At 40.6% G+C, this 15,727-nt stretch overlaps 3 protein-coding genes across 5 annotated transcripts; 1 reads left to right on the forward strand and 2 right to left on the reverse strand.

The window, feature by feature from the left end:
• Positions 1-921: 921 nt before the first annotated feature.
• On the forward strand, positions 922-5,375 carry LOC122011746. 3 transcript variants are annotated; one of them, XM_042568123.1, is made up of 3 exons: positions 922-1,125; positions 1,818-1,927; positions 2,603-5,375. In XM_042568123.1, the coding sequence occupies exon 3, from the start codon at positions 2,637-2,639 to the stop codon at positions 5,016-5,018; it is 2,382 nt and encodes a 793-aa protein (XP_042424057.1). In that variant the 5' UTR covers positions 922-1,125; positions 1,818-1,927; positions 2,603-2,636; the 3' UTR covers positions 5,019-5,375. The 3 variants fall into 3 exon arrangements, with proteins under 3 accessions (XP_042424057.1, XP_042424058.1, XP_042424056.1); XM_042568124.1 differs by having other exon boundaries at positions 1,847-1,927; XM_042568122.1 differs by lacking the exon at positions 1,818-1,927.
• Positions 5,376-9,641: 4,266 nt separating this feature from the next.
• Positions 9,642-13,127, reverse strand: LOC122011749 (SNAP25 homologous protein SNAP33-like). The gene is made up of 6 exons (XM_042568126.1): positions 12,989-13,127; positions 11,238-11,682; positions 10,752-10,845; positions 10,459-10,583; positions 10,268-10,365; positions 9,642-9,887 (listed from the first exon to the last, which is right to left on the reverse strand). Exons 2-6 carry the CDS (start codon positions 11,637-11,639, stop codon positions 9,788-9,790), a joined length of 819 nt encoding a protein of 272 aa, XP_042424060.1. The 5' UTR covers positions 11,640-11,682; positions 12,989-13,127; the 3' UTR covers positions 9,642-9,787.
• Positions 13,128-13,933: 806 nt separating this feature from the next.
• Positions 13,934-14,959, reverse strand: LOC122011748. The gene has a single exon (XM_042568125.1). The coding sequence runs from the start codon at positions 14,957-14,959 to the stop codon at positions 13,934-13,936; it is 1,026 nt and encodes a 341-aa protein (XP_042424059.1).
• Positions 14,960-15,727: the final 768 nt, after the last annotated feature.

Genomic DNA, 15,727 nt, shown 5'->3' on the forward strand with positions numbered 1-15,727 from the left:
CTAAGAACTAGGCACGGACATTATAAATATTTTTATTATACTATTTTTTTCATTACTAACTTTTTACAAATCTAAATTTACTAAGTTCATCAGTAGATTTTGATAATTCTAATTTGACTCATTTCAATTTCTATAAATTTTTATAGTACTTTATAGACCAAATATATCATTCTTTACTATTTTTAAAAATCAACACCACAACTTACACTAATACTGTTGTGTTGCGATGCTGATTTTTATAAACTATCTAAAAATCAGCACCACTATTTTACTTATTTTTTGAAATCAATATGATGTTAATTTTTAAAAATTAGTATCATAATGTTATTATAATTAGATTGTAGTATTGATTTTTAAAAAGTAATATTATATTGATTATTGTATATATGCATAAGAAAAAAAAGTTTAATTTAATTTAAGAGAAATGAGAAGGGAAGAAATTGCTGAGAGAAGAAAAACGTAAAAAAATCAATTTTATTAGAGGGTTAAAACGGAAAACGTGGTAGGTTTTTTTTTTTTGGGCTTTCGTAAATATTAGAGAGTGTTCGGGCCCTCCTAAACTTTAGGTACGTCTTTGGAAAATCACCTTTATGATTATGGTATACAAATCATCGCATTAAATGTTGAGTTGGCATTGGATTATTTTCTAAATTTATTTATTTTTCGTTTGGTTAAATCAATGCCTTAATGAGGAAGTCTTAATTATTAATTATTTTTTTACCTAATTATTTATTTTCGGAGGAGTGAGGACGCAATTTTAAAATTTTAAACATAATTTTTTTGGTGGGACCGGCCATATAATTATTTTGGAATTATTATCTTGCGTCTCACCATTTGAAGGTGGGCCCTATGGAGGACGTGGGCCCACTTGTCAGCCAAATCTTCCTTTTTCTTGTTCCTCTCTTTCTTCCCTTGTCAGTCTCTGCTTTGTCCAGTTAAAGGAAGCACGCCGGGGACAACGCCATCACCACGCCATCGGCTCGCACACGGTTGATTGCCTCAGCACGGGATCTGATTCTGTTTTGTCTCTTTGGTACTCGGAGTTCGGAGGGGAGGTGCGATCTTGATGGGGCTTCCGCAGCTTCTTTGACGGACTCGCCGACATATTGCTCGTGGAGTCGAAAGGTTGTGCTTTCTGTGATGTTTTGATTCTACCGATCGGTTCTTGTTCGTATGTTTCTTGGAACTTCGGATCAGTCTTTCCCTTGTTTTTATCGATTCTCTCCACAAAGCTGCGCGTTAAAGATGCTCTTTTTAGGGGAAAATTGATGATTCATCTGCTTTATGTCCTTCTAATTTTGTTCTTTTGATTTCTCATTCTTTGTCGATTAAAGGGATTTTTAGATTTTTTTTGTTGTTGTTGTTTCCGTCGAAGATTGAGTTTCTATCGATGTGTCAATAATTTCATATGATTCCTGACGGAACAGAATTTGTAATGGTTCGTTTTTACTGAGGTTTCACGTTATGTTGTCAGTAGACTCATCCGATGATTTGACGGACATGGTTGTTAGATCGGGTTCTTTCGTCTTGTTCTTTGCCACGATGTTGAAAAGAAGTGTACATAAGATGTTTGTATAATTTGAATCCTTCCTTTTCTTCCTTGGTGATGTCTTATAGATTCTTATCTTGAAAAAGCATTGTCACATGCTTATCGACGATCTGAACCCTCCACAGATGTAGTTTTTTTGTTTTCCTTTTGCCCCCCTCGTATACGCGTTTCAGAAAGAAATACAAGAGCGTGATGCATATTTATCTTTGAAAAGTTTGTGCTTTCCTTTTCCTTTTTTTGCTTTTCTAACAGAATTAGCCTTGTGCAGTTGTAATAGCCTGCCTTTGACAATTTCAGTTCACTAGTCTTGCTGTTGGAGTTGTTTGGATTCCATAAATTAAACAAGATGTTCTTACTTTTGAACTGTTTATGAATTTGGTAAGTAGGCATGGATTTCAGACATGCTCATCACCCATTTTAACATGTTTGCAATTTCCTTGCCATTATGTAGGACATGTTCCTGTGGTTCACAATTCTAGGTCAGTTTTGGGACAAACAAGTAGTTTTTCACCTTAATTCTCTTTGCTTTCTGTAGGACATTTATGAGCTTTCTCCAAATTAATTTCATGGGTGAACACTGATAATCTGACAATAGTTCATAATGCAATTCTTTTAAAGAAAATAATTAACTTGCTTAATTAAAGATTGTTCAATAAAAGATTAGGTCTTTTTATCATAAAAATACACTGTTAATATTGGCCGAGGCACATTTCAGATTGTTTCAAATCTCATCTGATACAGATGCTACTCTATGGCCTGATAAACGACCAGCTCTCATTGGATTGCTTAATACCATTTAGTTGGTAGTATATAACTTTTTAAATGATAGTATTGCTTGAGAATATCTTGGTGTATTCTTTTCATTAGTATCATATCATTCTGAGCCTAGAACACTATCAGTAACTAATTGAGACTTTGAAGCATGTTTTAGCCACTCCTGTTTTCAGACCTGATATAAGGAGTTCCACTAAGTTCTTTATCTTCTTTGCCTACAGCTCTTCATGTTTGATTACTGGGAATTTGACATCACATGCCTACCTTATGTTTGTTTAGGATTCTGGATATTACACACAAATTTCTCACTACAATGAGTGAAGAAGCAGCAGAGAGGATTACTATTTCTCTAACCCCTGAGCTAGCAAAGCGTAAAAGTTCAGTGGAAAAAAATTCAACAGTGAAAATAGGAAAGGGAGGTTCAACATCTGAAGAAAGGCCAGCTCCTCATTACCTAAGAGCCTCCACGACTTCTTGCCACCATTTTTGCAAGTATGGTGTAAAGCATGATTTTGAGGTTAAGAAAAGGCATCCTGTTCGTAAAAGATTCTTAGCTAATAAAGACATGTTTATTGATGAAAAAGATGAAGTCTTAGTTGCTAATAAGCTAGAAAGAGGAATGAAAGATTATTCAGAATTGCCACCTGAGAAGATAATTCAGATTTCTGAATTTCCAACAGAGAAGATAATCCAGCTCCCTGACTCACCTACAAATCCAGAGGACGTTTCAGTTCAAGATTCCATTGTCAGGGAGTTTGGTTTTCCTTCAAGTGGTAAGAAGACTGATTCACTTGTTGGTCATGTACCTCCAAATCAAAATGACAGATCATCAGAGGAAACAACAAGCATCCATCTACTGACCCCACCATCCGTCTCAACAAGCAATGTGTCTGATCAGTCACCTAATATGCCTGAAGGATTGCCTCTGAAACCTATAAGCATCAATCTTGAACAGAAGGCAATTGAGAATGTCATTGCCTTCAGTGAGATTGAACCGACAGAAGGATTATCAGCTGAACCTGTTGTAATAAAGCTTATTGTTTCATCATTGACTGGACATAGCAATACTTCAGTTGCACATACAACTTCCAATCAACCAGAAAGGATCTGTGAAGAGCCATTAAAGGAAGATTCGAGTGCCACATTTCCTATACAAGAAAACACTGCTTCTAGTGAGCATACTACTTTTAGTGAACCAGATGCATTGTCTGTTGAAGTGCCAAGCATGAAGCCCAAGAATCACAAGGATGCAAGATCTGCCCAGAAAGAACTTGCAAATAGTGGCATGACACAGAAAGCAACACCATCTACTGCAAGTAAGAGAGGAAAAAAGGCAAATCCCAGTCTAGCGGCCGAAGCAAATGGAGATACAACTGAGCTCAAGATAGAAAACGAAAATGTCGGTACCCAAGAAAGAACTGAAGTCATATGGCATGCAAAGGTCATGGTATCTGGGACTTCAAATGGAAATGGAAAGAATCCATCATCTGTAAGAAGGAAAATGGTAATTTCTAGTATGGCAGACACTAAACAGATGAGTAACAGAAACCTTGAATCTGAGATAACCAGGACAGCCAAGAAAAGAACTTCATCAGCGTCTAAGACTACTAATGCATCTGCCGAAGCAACCAACCCCATGAAAGCCAAGGATCTCTCACTTAAAGCTATGTGTCAATCACCTTCTTCAGAAAAGCATAAGATAAGCAACATTTCGAGCCATTCAGGTAAAGGAGCGAACAGCATACTGGCACAATCCTTGAGCTCTCTATCTGTGAGATCCCTTACTAGCGAAGTTTCAAAAAAGACGATATATAAACACAGGAATATAATCCCCGTCCCACAGGTGAAAATTGAAAAGGGAGCTGGGAGACCAAGGGTAGAAAGTAATGAATCTAGTGGACCAAAACCGGAGAGCATAAATCTCAGGTCTGTGAAGCAACACGTAATGAAGCATGGAGAAGTTAATAAATCTACTGGAAAAGATGGTTACCCACGAGGAATCTCCACTGTTTTCTCCAAGAATCAAATTGGTAAACCATATGGAAGAACTGCAAGCGTCCCGTCAGATAAATCATCCACACGTCACAAGTTGAAATTCAGCGGAACTAAGGTAGTAAGCCTTCAATCTGACAAAAATGCGCCAAGAATACTCAGATTCAGACCGGCTAAAATAGCAAGTGACAAACAAAATGCTAAAGAAGACGTCAAGGCAAAGTTCACCGTTATCTCCAAGGGACAAATTGACAGACAACATAGAAGAACTGTGAGTCTCCACTCGGAAGATAAATTTTCCAGCCCTCAGAAGTTAAAATTTAGCAGAGGTAAGGTAACTAGCCTGCAACCTGAGATCAATGCATCTAGTATTCTCAGATTCAGACGTCGTAAATTGGCAAGTGACAACCAAAATGATCAAGGTGACTTCAACGCAAAGTTTTGTAGAAGTGGTCGAAGTATTTCAAACTCCAATACTCCCATCGCAAAAGCACTCACTATAGTTTTGAGACATCAAGATGTGCAGGAAAAGAAAGACACACAAGGTTTGCTAAATCAGGTGATCGAGGAAACTGCTAGTAAACTTGTCGAGACCAGAAAGAGCAAGGTGAAGGCCTTGGTCGGTGCCTTTGAAACTGTTATCTCTCTTCAAGAAGGCAAAGCCTCTCCTCTTCCAGATCCATCAACTCCCTTGGATTCTTAATTTCCATGATTGTTTGCATCATAATATTCTCTTCTTTAGCCATTGAATCTGCCGAAGATCGGATGCACTCTAATAATATACATGCTCTGGAAGGCGCCCAAATGTCTCAGGCAATAATAATGCAGTCAGAATCAGAATAAAAGGCTAACAACAGGTTGTTCGTGTGTTTGTGTTGGTCCTGCTACATATTTCATATAGGTTTTGCCACTTGTTTTTGTACTTTGGTCGTACCTCTACTTTTCTCATTCCAGACTTGTCTAAGTTGTGTGCGACAGATACAAATAATGTAGTTTACAATTTTTTTTTTCCCTTTTGATTTGTTTGTTCGGGGTCAAGGAATTGAACAATTGAACTTGATTATTTTTCCTGTCAATATATTTTATAATTTTTTCTTTAACCGGATGTGAAATGTATATTTTCTGATAACTTATATAAGAAAATATCATTGTAATCTTTTTAGAGCTTAATGAGAGATCTACAAAATGGTCAGTAGGGTTGAGGTAGCCGAAGCAGGGAATCAGAGCGGCGCGGCTGACGACTGGAGTTAGGAGAAGGTCAACCAACAGTGGCAGGTCAACAAGCCAATCCTGGGTGGCGGTGGCGTCGATTGGCTTTATTATACGTAGCGGAGGGGAATGCTCGAGCGTCGAACGAAGGTGGTGGAGACTCGCTAGCAGCTAGCAGCTAGCTAGCTAGCTACGGGAGGTCAACCCAATCGAGTTCGCACTGATGAGTGGTGGTTGTAGCGAAAGCACGGGGATCGGGGACGAGGGGTGGCGGCCTGGCGATCGAGCGAGGTTGAAGATATGGCGTCGCAGGGAACGAGAAATAGTGACCAAGGCTTTTACTACGCTGATTAGCTTCTGCTTCTCCTTCTACTTCTACCGCGAGGAAGAAGAGGTCTCATCACTCATGTTTAATGTTTAATTTGCTCGAACGGAACAAAATAAAAAGGAATTAATGAGAAATTCCACTAATACATTTACCCAGACGACAATATTCAGATCACCTCTCTTCGAAAATATAATTTAGTTATTCAAAAACTTCGATATATATTGATCTCGTCCGGAATTTGAGTCGGATGAAGGCGGGTCGCATTGTCGTTGGTGTTGACGGAAAGTCACTGCAAAGCCGGGATGATCTGATACTCACCGGAAAGACTTACACGAGCGGATGACAGGGGGTGGTGACGGGGCAAAGGTCCTGCGCACACTTAGACGATCCCCCAAGTCGTTAGAGACCAGAAATCAGGGAAAAAGTTCCCGTGTCAGACCCTCCGATGCTCAAGTCAGGTACTTTTTCCCCAAAAAATACAGAGAAAAGACGAAAAGTAAGAGATGAGTGTGAAATCACGAGTGAGCGTACCTGCGTAAGGGAGAAAACATCCCTTTTTATACTGCGATGGATGCTTCTGGAGTCTGCTGGGTGTCAGGGAATGTCGGATGTCAGGCTTTGTCTGGCGGTGAATGACACGTGACGTTCTCCTATAGGTCTAGGAAGGAATCAACGGGCGGTGAACACCAGACCATAAGCATATTCTCTGACAGACAGTGATTATTCCCTAACAGGTTGTTATGATTCCCTGGCTTGCTTGTCGTGTAGTGTATACCTGCCCTGCTCTATTAACCCTAGCCAGGGTCTCTGTATCCGCTGGCCTCGACCTATGGGCGTACTGGTCTCGACCCGTGGATGTGCTGGTCTCGACCTGTGGATGTAGTGCTACCTGTTCCGACCTGCGTTTGCAGCCACCCAACTCCAGACCTGCGCTTCCCTCCTTGTCCTGCGTGTCTCGTTCTGGGAACTCCCGACCTGCCTTACCTTGTAAGTCGTGACCTATAAGCCTTAGTCTGGTTCCGCTTATCCTATACCTTGATTTGTACTTCTGCTCATCCTGAATCCTGACCTGTGTCTCTGGCTGACTTAAAGCTATAAGTCCTGACCTGTATCCTTGGCTTAGCACATCCCGACTTGTATGCGTCGATCCAAGTATCCTGGGCCATAAGGCTATAAGTCCTGACCTGTATCCTTGGCTAACACATCCCGACTTGTATGCGTCGATCCAGGTATCCTGACCCATAAAGCTATAAGTCCTGACATGTATCCTTGGTTGGCACATCTCAACCTGTACGCTTCTGTCCATGTGTATTGTGCCATAAAACTATAAGTTCCGATCTCTGTATCTTTGGTTGGCACATCCCGACCTGTACGCTTCTGTCCATGTGTCTTGTGCCACATGATTGTAAGTCCCGACCTATATATCCTGAGCTAACACATCCCGACATGTACGCTTCTGTCCATGTGTCTTGTGCTGCCAAGCTATAAGTTTTGACCTATGTCCTTGGCTCGTATATTCTGACCTGTACGCGCCTGTCCATGTGTCTTGTGCCGTCAAGCTATAAGTCCTGACCTGTATCCTTGGCTGGCACATCCCGACCTGTACACTTCTGTTCAGGTGTCTTGTACCGCCAAGTTATAAGTCCTGACTTGCATCCTTAATTGGTTGACACATCCCGACCTATGATCTTGGCCTTTGGGTTCTTGACACGTGGATCTAGCCCCGGGATCCCCTTCGTGTCTGACCCAGCCCATCTGGTAACTGGGCCCTTTGAATTACGCGTAGACCAGATTCTTGACCTCCACGTAGGTCAGACTTTTGACCCCCACGCAGACCTGACTTCTGACCGCCACGTGAGCTTGACTTCTGATCGTCATGTGAGCTTAACTCTTGACCATCCCACGGGCTTGACCTCTAATCACCTCATCTCTCCGACCCCATGATCATGTACCGTATCATGTATATTATTTTTTATTAAAATCGTACGATATTTTAAAATCTAAAATCGTCATGAGAGAGAGAGAGAGAGAGAGAGAGAGAGAGAGAGAATGAATGATGTTGGGTTAGGATTTGGTAGGGTATGCTGCAGCTAGGGATGAGATAAGAGATCATATACAGGTAGAATAGTTAAGTATCTATCAGGAGTACAAGACAGATATGATTCTGGATGCATGAATATGAGTAACACAAACTCTCTACCTGTAGCCAATCCCTGTTATTAAGGAGGCATATTGTTTGGTGTATCCATCTAAGCAACAATTAGAAAGAAAAGACAATAAAAGAACTGTGTTAGCAACGCGTACATTAACTTCCTCACAATGCATTCAGACCTCATTCCGACAGAATTATATATATATTTTTACACCCACAGCTATCAAATTTATTGAACTCTCACTTCCAACGAAGCTCCGCTGTGCAACTAGCTAGTATTGGAAGCCATTTTTAAGCTTAATGACAGCCTCCATTGCGACTCGTTTCAATGTAAGAAAAAAAACCGAATCGATCGAGCGCATCAATCCGCACACCAACAAGAAGCAGAGACGAGAAAGGGCAGAACGGACAAATTAAGCAGCTGCCGAACTAATCACGACCTCCCGTTGTACAAATTAAAGAGAAAAAAATATAGATTATATAAAAAAAAGACATGGTCCACATTTCGACAGCATAAACATACATCTACTGAAAAATCAATCTTAATTTACTTGATTTTAAGCCGACATCCTCCATTGTGATTTCTTTCAAATCGCGAAGAAATAGCACACGAGCATAAGCCAGGAAAGAAAGAACAAGAGAGGACTCACGAGGTCCAATATATATATATATAAATATACGCATGAAGCAGAAATTATTTATCTAAAGCAGCAATTAGGGTTGCTAACTCTATCCGCGATCTAGCTAGTTGTGGAGGGGGTTCGGACCGGTGGGCACGAGCCGCTTCTCGACGCCGTATCGGGGGTCGATCTCCTCTTCCTCCAGCGGCGGCGGAGGAGGATGGAAGGCGGCTGGCCGGGAGGCCCGGTGGCTGCTGCGTCCGCGGAGGTGGAGGAGCGACGCCTCGGAGAGGCGAATCCATGCGGGCGGAGAGAGGAGGAGTGCAGCGGTGAGGAGAGCGGCGAGGGAAGTGGGGAAATGGGAGAGCTTCATGGCGAGCTCAGAGATCGGATTCCATTAAGTAGGGATTTGGGGAAACGAAATGGGATCAGAGGAGAGCTGAGAGAGAGGGAGGGGAGTTGAAGGGAAGAACGAGAGAGAGAGAGAGAGAGAGAGAGAGAGAGCGCTTTCGAGTTAATGCATGAGCCCCAACGAATTAATGCGCATGGGGTCGTCTTCTTATTAGTCACTATTTATAGTGATCACAAGCAGAGCCGCAGAGGTGATGTCCACTCGTGAATTTGTAATTCATCAAAATCATGTGATTTGGGGCGTGTTTTCTATGGATGATGATGTGGTTGGTGTAATGGCGTTTGACTTTGTTTGATTTGATACACACGGGAACCAATCGCTACAATTATTCAGAATATCGAAAAAATAAAAAGAAAAATTATATTATTATTCCTGATGGTGAAGTACATACTTAATGTAGAATATTGACTATTTAATCAGATTTTTTTTTTCCAGTTTGATAATAATTCTAAGATCCTGGGTTGTTTGGATGAATTAGTACTTTCTGATCATCTCCAGGATTAAAGCTGTATATTACTTAAAGAAAAAAACAAAAGTTGGCTACTTGATCAGATGCTATTCAGTTTTGAACCAAATGGACAAACATTGTATTGAGTAAACGAGACTGAATAAATTTTGCGATTGAAGCAAAAAGAATCAAACAATTACAGTGGTACACAATATAACTGAGACTGCCAAAGAAGATGAGCACCAGAATTATATTATTACATGTCATCTACTCGTAAATTTTTCTCAAAAGGAAAAAAAAAGATTATTTTCCCAGCAATCGACGGCCTCGCTGGCTTGCACCTTTAACCCTCGCATGTATCTCGTCCGTATCGTCTTGCATTCGGTCCAAAGCCACGCTCTGTCTGCATTTTCAAAAATAAAACAAAACATAAAAAGATAGTAATAGCTAATCTTACAAGATTGTGATGCTAATGGAGAATAGTATCTTTATTCAGTGTAATATTTCCTGTTCGTGTGTATCATTTGGGTTACTAGTCATAGTGGCCTCGGAAACAAAGAAAAAGGTTCGTAATTATAATCTTGTTAGGAAAAAATAGCATTTATGTGAATTGGGCACTTCGCTAACAAAAGTAAATGCCAATTATATGTAGTATCAATGCCAAAACAAAAGAGTTCAAAACCTACCGTATGCTATTTATCTTGGTATTTTTCAAATTATTCCCTCAATTTCAGAGCAAAAGTAAATTCAACAAAAGAGATTTCAAGTGATAGGGTAACGAACCTCTCCATCTCAGAACCCATATCGATAGCCATACTTTTCAGCTCGCCCAACATGTTGCTCAAATCTGACAGCACATCATCTTGCTTTGCCTTCTCATGCTGATACAGTTAATCAGTAGGATAGAATAAATAAAGAGTGGTTTCATGAAACAAGAACTAAACAGTATGTGTAGTTAGATTTAATGTGTGCACCTCGACTTTCTCAAGTGCAGAAGCTTGTTCAGAGGAAAAATGACGAGGTTCTGATCGAGGTGGAGCAGTAGCTAATCCCAATTTCTGTCTCTGCTCCAGGTGGCTACCTTTTGTATGAAAATCATCTATGGTTTTTATGACAAATATCAGAAAGAGCTGAACCAGTATGTGTGGTATTCAACAGATTTGTCGGATTTCATTTGACCAAAAAATTGGTTGCTTTTTTTTTTTAATCATTTAACATAAACCTTCATTTCACAAAAGGAGGCATGTACGGAACTGTTGCATTTTACCTTGAACGGGAAGAGGTCCCTTAATTCTGTGTGTTTTCTTTGGCTTCCATGTCTTAGAAAACAAGCCGCCAAGACTTCCTAAAAGCTTTTCACCCTAAATGAACACATAAATTAATCAAATCATCCACTTCTAGAACATATGACCAAAACAAAGTACAGTGGATTCCGACCAACTTCAGTTGGATAGGGTCAAGTTGTTCTTGACCAATTTTTTTATACGATCCAAGTTTTCTTGATCAAGAAAATTAATCCCCAATTGCTCTCAAAATAAAGTATAATAGGTTCGACCCTAGATTTTAGATCATCATCAAAACACATACAAATGTCAATAAACCAAATTTAATTAATACAACAAAAATAGGCAAGAGAAGCACAGAGGTCTGGATTGTGCTAATTAAGTCTACTTGACTAGTTTGATTAAATATAATTTTTTCACAATTCAACTTACGAAGGGAAAAGAATGAAAGTAACAAAAAAGTAACATACCCTACTAAGGTCGTGCTCAATATCTGCAACCGTTTGGTGAGTCTTAGTAATTTGCTGGCCTTGTTGATGCAATTTTACAAGAGTATTTGAAGCATCTCCTCTCATTTCTTCAGCAATTCTAAGGCAGCCATTTAGAGTATTTGTAGTCTCCTCAGCCTTGTATACAGCATAGTTTTCCAGTTCTTGAACAGATTGGTTCTCAATGCCACCTGAATCACGGAAGTCATTCTTGTATCTGGCTTTTGTTGCTGAAAATCCCAAACTCGAGAATGCAGCAGTAGTAGGTTTGCTGCTTCGATCAGCCTCAAAGTCAGAAACAGAATCAAAAGGGTTAGGGCTAGAAGTTACAGATTTTGCACTCTTCTCATTATTGGCTGATAGAAGGGCCTTGCGTGCACTCATCCTAACTTGGACTCACTGATAGCAACGGATGATGAACTCAGTGCTGAGAAAAAGAAATAAATGAAAATGATTTATTTCAGCTGCGCATGACACTGATAAAGGAATCTAAAAAGGAACCCTATAATTTCAATGTAATAGAATTAAATAGTTTAATCAGAACAACAACTAGGAAAACAGTTGGAAGATGCAGCTAACACCAGTGCAGTCTAGTGTATACTGAAGATTATCGTAGGTCAATTGGATATTGGCACATATGGAGCAATATTTCCAGAAAATTGGAGGCAGTTAGTTATGGATGAGACTAGCATTGCATGGAGTATAATTTTACTATCGCACTGTGCCCGCGGGCTAAAGAGACTAGCATTGCATGGTGTATATGGAACATGATGAAAACACAATAAGGGAACGATAGGAAATTGCATAGAACAGTAAGATATTCTTTCCAGTAAATTGGAGGCAGCAATTTACATATGAGATTGGCATTGCATGGAGAATATGGAATATGAGAACATAAAATATTATGTATGAAAATTCCTAAGTCATTTTTGGCTAATAAAAACATTAATGAATACATTCATTTAGAAAAGAAACGGATATCTGCAATTCATCGTCATCAAACCTTAGAAACAGATACATGGAATTAAATTTGAAAAATTATATAAACAGGACGCCTCATGAATATGTGGAGGTTGTGAATGATGGTGCAGAAACAGATTAGCATCTAGATCTGATAGTTCCTCAAACCATGTTATTCCAAGACTGATACGTCTCTCTGTTCTACTTTTCGTCAAGTATCATTCATCAATCCTGTACTAACAGTACTACAGATCTATACCAAATTTTCATTTATTAATAAATAACCATTTTTTGAGATCATATGGATAGCACAACCTAGAAAGACGAATATATGAAACGTAGTACAAGTAATTATGGTGATTTCTTATCAGGTAACAAGAAGGAAACTTATTGTTTAAGAAGGAAAGCAAGTAGCAAGCGAAGAGAAAGTAAAATTCAGTTCGATTAGACTTAAAAAGGAACACTTCGAGTGCAAAAACTTAATAGGAAACTGATCCCACTTCTGTGACTCAAACAAACTAGCAAGATTGGAAATAAGAAACAATAGGCTTTTGGTAGCATTAGATAAAAAAAAGCTAAGAGTAATTTGGAGATAAACTTAACAGTCTAAGCGCAGACTTGGAGATCACAAAAAAAAATCATCAATAAGAACTAAGAATAGACATCAAGAATGCTAAAAAAATCAGGTAATTGAGAAGGCAATCAGATACAACACAACGCCGAACAAAAACGGGGCACAGTTGGTATCGCGCGAGAACAAGAAACAAACATACCTTAGCAATCCAACCCGACACGAGATCCAAAGAGCAACGAAGATTGGAGAAAATGGCAGAAAGAAGTGGTTAAGATTTCGCCCCAGCAGCCGCGTCAAATAAAGAGTCACGAACGCGGAGGCGCTAAGCAATCGAGAACTCTTGCATAGAAACGTAGTCGTCGTCCTTCGTTGAATGGATCAAAGGTTAGCGAACGCCGGCGGAAGACGGGAGTAGAAAAGGGCCCAGCGCCTCGTCGCGGTCGCTGCCAAGAAATTTGACCGTTGGGTTCCTCCGACCCCACTTTTTTAGCACAACTGACCCCCCGACTCATTCATTGAGTTGACAAAAGACCCCACCCGTAAATCCAATCAACAATCAGGTATATTATGAGGGTTCTAAGAATTCGGGTAGAAAACCAATCGACCTTTATAATAGTTTTGCTAGTTAAAAAAATAAAATTGTTTATTTTTATATAAATAGTCTAAAAAAACAGAGCTTTAACCCTTTTTAGTTGTTTTTGTTTAGACGAGTGGAATTATGTTTATCTAGAAGACATTGAGCACATTATGAATTGCTGATTATTGTTGTTTTTTTTTCAAATAATACCCGGCAAGTTGTTTGTTTAGAAAATATAAATTAGTTTTAGTAAATAAATATGACTTAATTTTTTTTGAAAAAAAATAATATTTACGATTAACTTTTTAATAAATTCAAGGAATGAAATGTGTTTTGAAAATTTATTCATTAATAATATTATAAGCAAGGAAGAAATGAACATTTTTCTGAAAACGCGTCAACCTTGCCTTGTCTGCTGTAGTATTAAAAGTAAATCAATCAGTTGTGTCAGATGCGTCCATCCAACCGCACTCGAAGCGGCCAATGAACTGAAACCGGTTGTTTTTGGGTTCTTCTTTCTGATTAGCAGTAGAAAGAGAAGAAAAAAAACGAAGCTACGTTACCTGATCAGCGAATCCAAGAGGAAGAATCGAATTCGGCATCGCCATCGACGCCGGCCGGGAGGTTGAGATCGAGCGAATTCGCCATTTCCAGAGGCGGCAGCTGGATCATCGGATGGCACCTCTTCTTCGTCGATCCGAAACTTGCTTCGGAGACTTCGTCTCCGTCAACAGTTTCCTCGTTAGCGATCCCACGGGCGGAATCCATCTTGCTTCTAGGACAACAATTCGTTTTCTTGTGGCTCGCGCGATGGCCGCCGAGTGCTTGGAAAGAATTCTTGCAGTCCGCGCATTGGAATCGGCTTCTTTGATCATCCAATTGGAAAGCAGCGCCTAGCGAGATAGAGTCCGAAATGCTCCTCCGATCCTTTTTGTTCGGGAAACCCTTTCCCGACTCCTCACAGGAGGAGCACTTGATCTCCGCAGGAAAAGGGTAGATTGTTTGATTCTTGAGCGAATCAAGATCGCCAACCAATTGATCATCGGAATACTCCATCTTTTTAATCCCTTTTCTCGGAAGATCAAATTCCGATCCCTTGTCCGAAGACTCACTGCTGCCGTCCCTGTCGCCGGCCCAGCACCCGCAGTCCCTTGACAGCATCATAAGCCCGATCGCTCCGTCCGCGTCCTCGCGCTCATGCTCCGAGCTCGAGAACGAGCACGAAGCCATCGCCTGCATCCGCCTCCGCTGCGAGATCGCTGCCGACGTAATCCCTGCATCGAACTGTTTCACTGGCTTTGGTTTCGGAAAGTGACACTCGCTGTGGCCGAACAAAGCCCTCCAAGTCAAGAACTCCTTCCCACACTCGCCGCACCGCTTCTCCCCGTCGTCACCGTTTCCGGGGCCAGACATCCGCCACGTCTTCTTAGGGTTCACCCTGAGTCGGTACGATCCCGGTGGCGCCCTCGGCTCCTCGCCGCCGCCAGCCACCGCGATGTGATGGGACCGCATGTGGCCGCCGAGGGATTGCCCACTGGGGAAGCTCTTCTCGCACACTTTACACAGATGCGCCGGCGGTCGACCTCCTTCCATCAGCGACCCAAACAGAGGAAAGAAGAGCAGGAAAGAGGAGAGGTAATTGCGGAGCTTACAAGGAATCAATTAAGGAGCGGCTTCCTTCTCCGAGTCATCCATGCAACCTCGCGAGGAAGAGAGATCTAAGCGACCCCATGGCAAGCTCACTACCGAGTCCTCCAACTGCAATCTCTGCCTGCTTCACTCTCAGTTCTTGGCAAGTGTAAGGAATCGGGATGGAGCAGGGAATTGGGTCCGCAAAGCTTCCTTTGCCGTTTTTATATATACACATATATAGCGTGGAAGAATTGAGTGAATACTATTGGGAAGAGAAAAATGCATGCACGGAAGCAAAGTTCACAGGCTGATGATAGCTCGATGCATAACTGCCCTCGACTTTCCTTAATTTTAGTCGATGGAAAACGAATGGAGGGCAACTTGGCCGGTGATATTTCAGTGCCATATGCTGCATGGACAAGTCTCGTGTTTGATTGAAATTTAAGATCGATTTTGATGGTTAGTGAATTTTTTTTTAAGGCCCGATTAAAAGGTTACACCGACTTAATTTGTGAGCTTGAGTTTAAATAACCTCTTAAGCCATTGAGACCACTCACTCATGCAAACTAGAATAATTAACAGGTTGTTATGTATCTATATTTATCTCCTTCTATATTCATGTGAAGATTTAATATTTTTTTAAAATAATTAATAGATTTGGCATGATCAATCATAGCCGACTTGTTAACATGTTTGTCACATCGTTTAGGTGCACAATATACATGAACA

The sequence above is a fragment of the Zingiber officinale genome, chromosome 8A, assembly GCF_018446385.1.
Source record: "Zingiber officinale cultivar Zhangliang chromosome 8A, Zo_v1.1, whole genome shotgun sequence".
In the NCBI taxonomy this organism is placed as follows: Eukaryota; Viridiplantae; Streptophyta; class Magnoliopsida; order Zingiberales; family Zingiberaceae; genus Zingiber; species Zingiber officinale.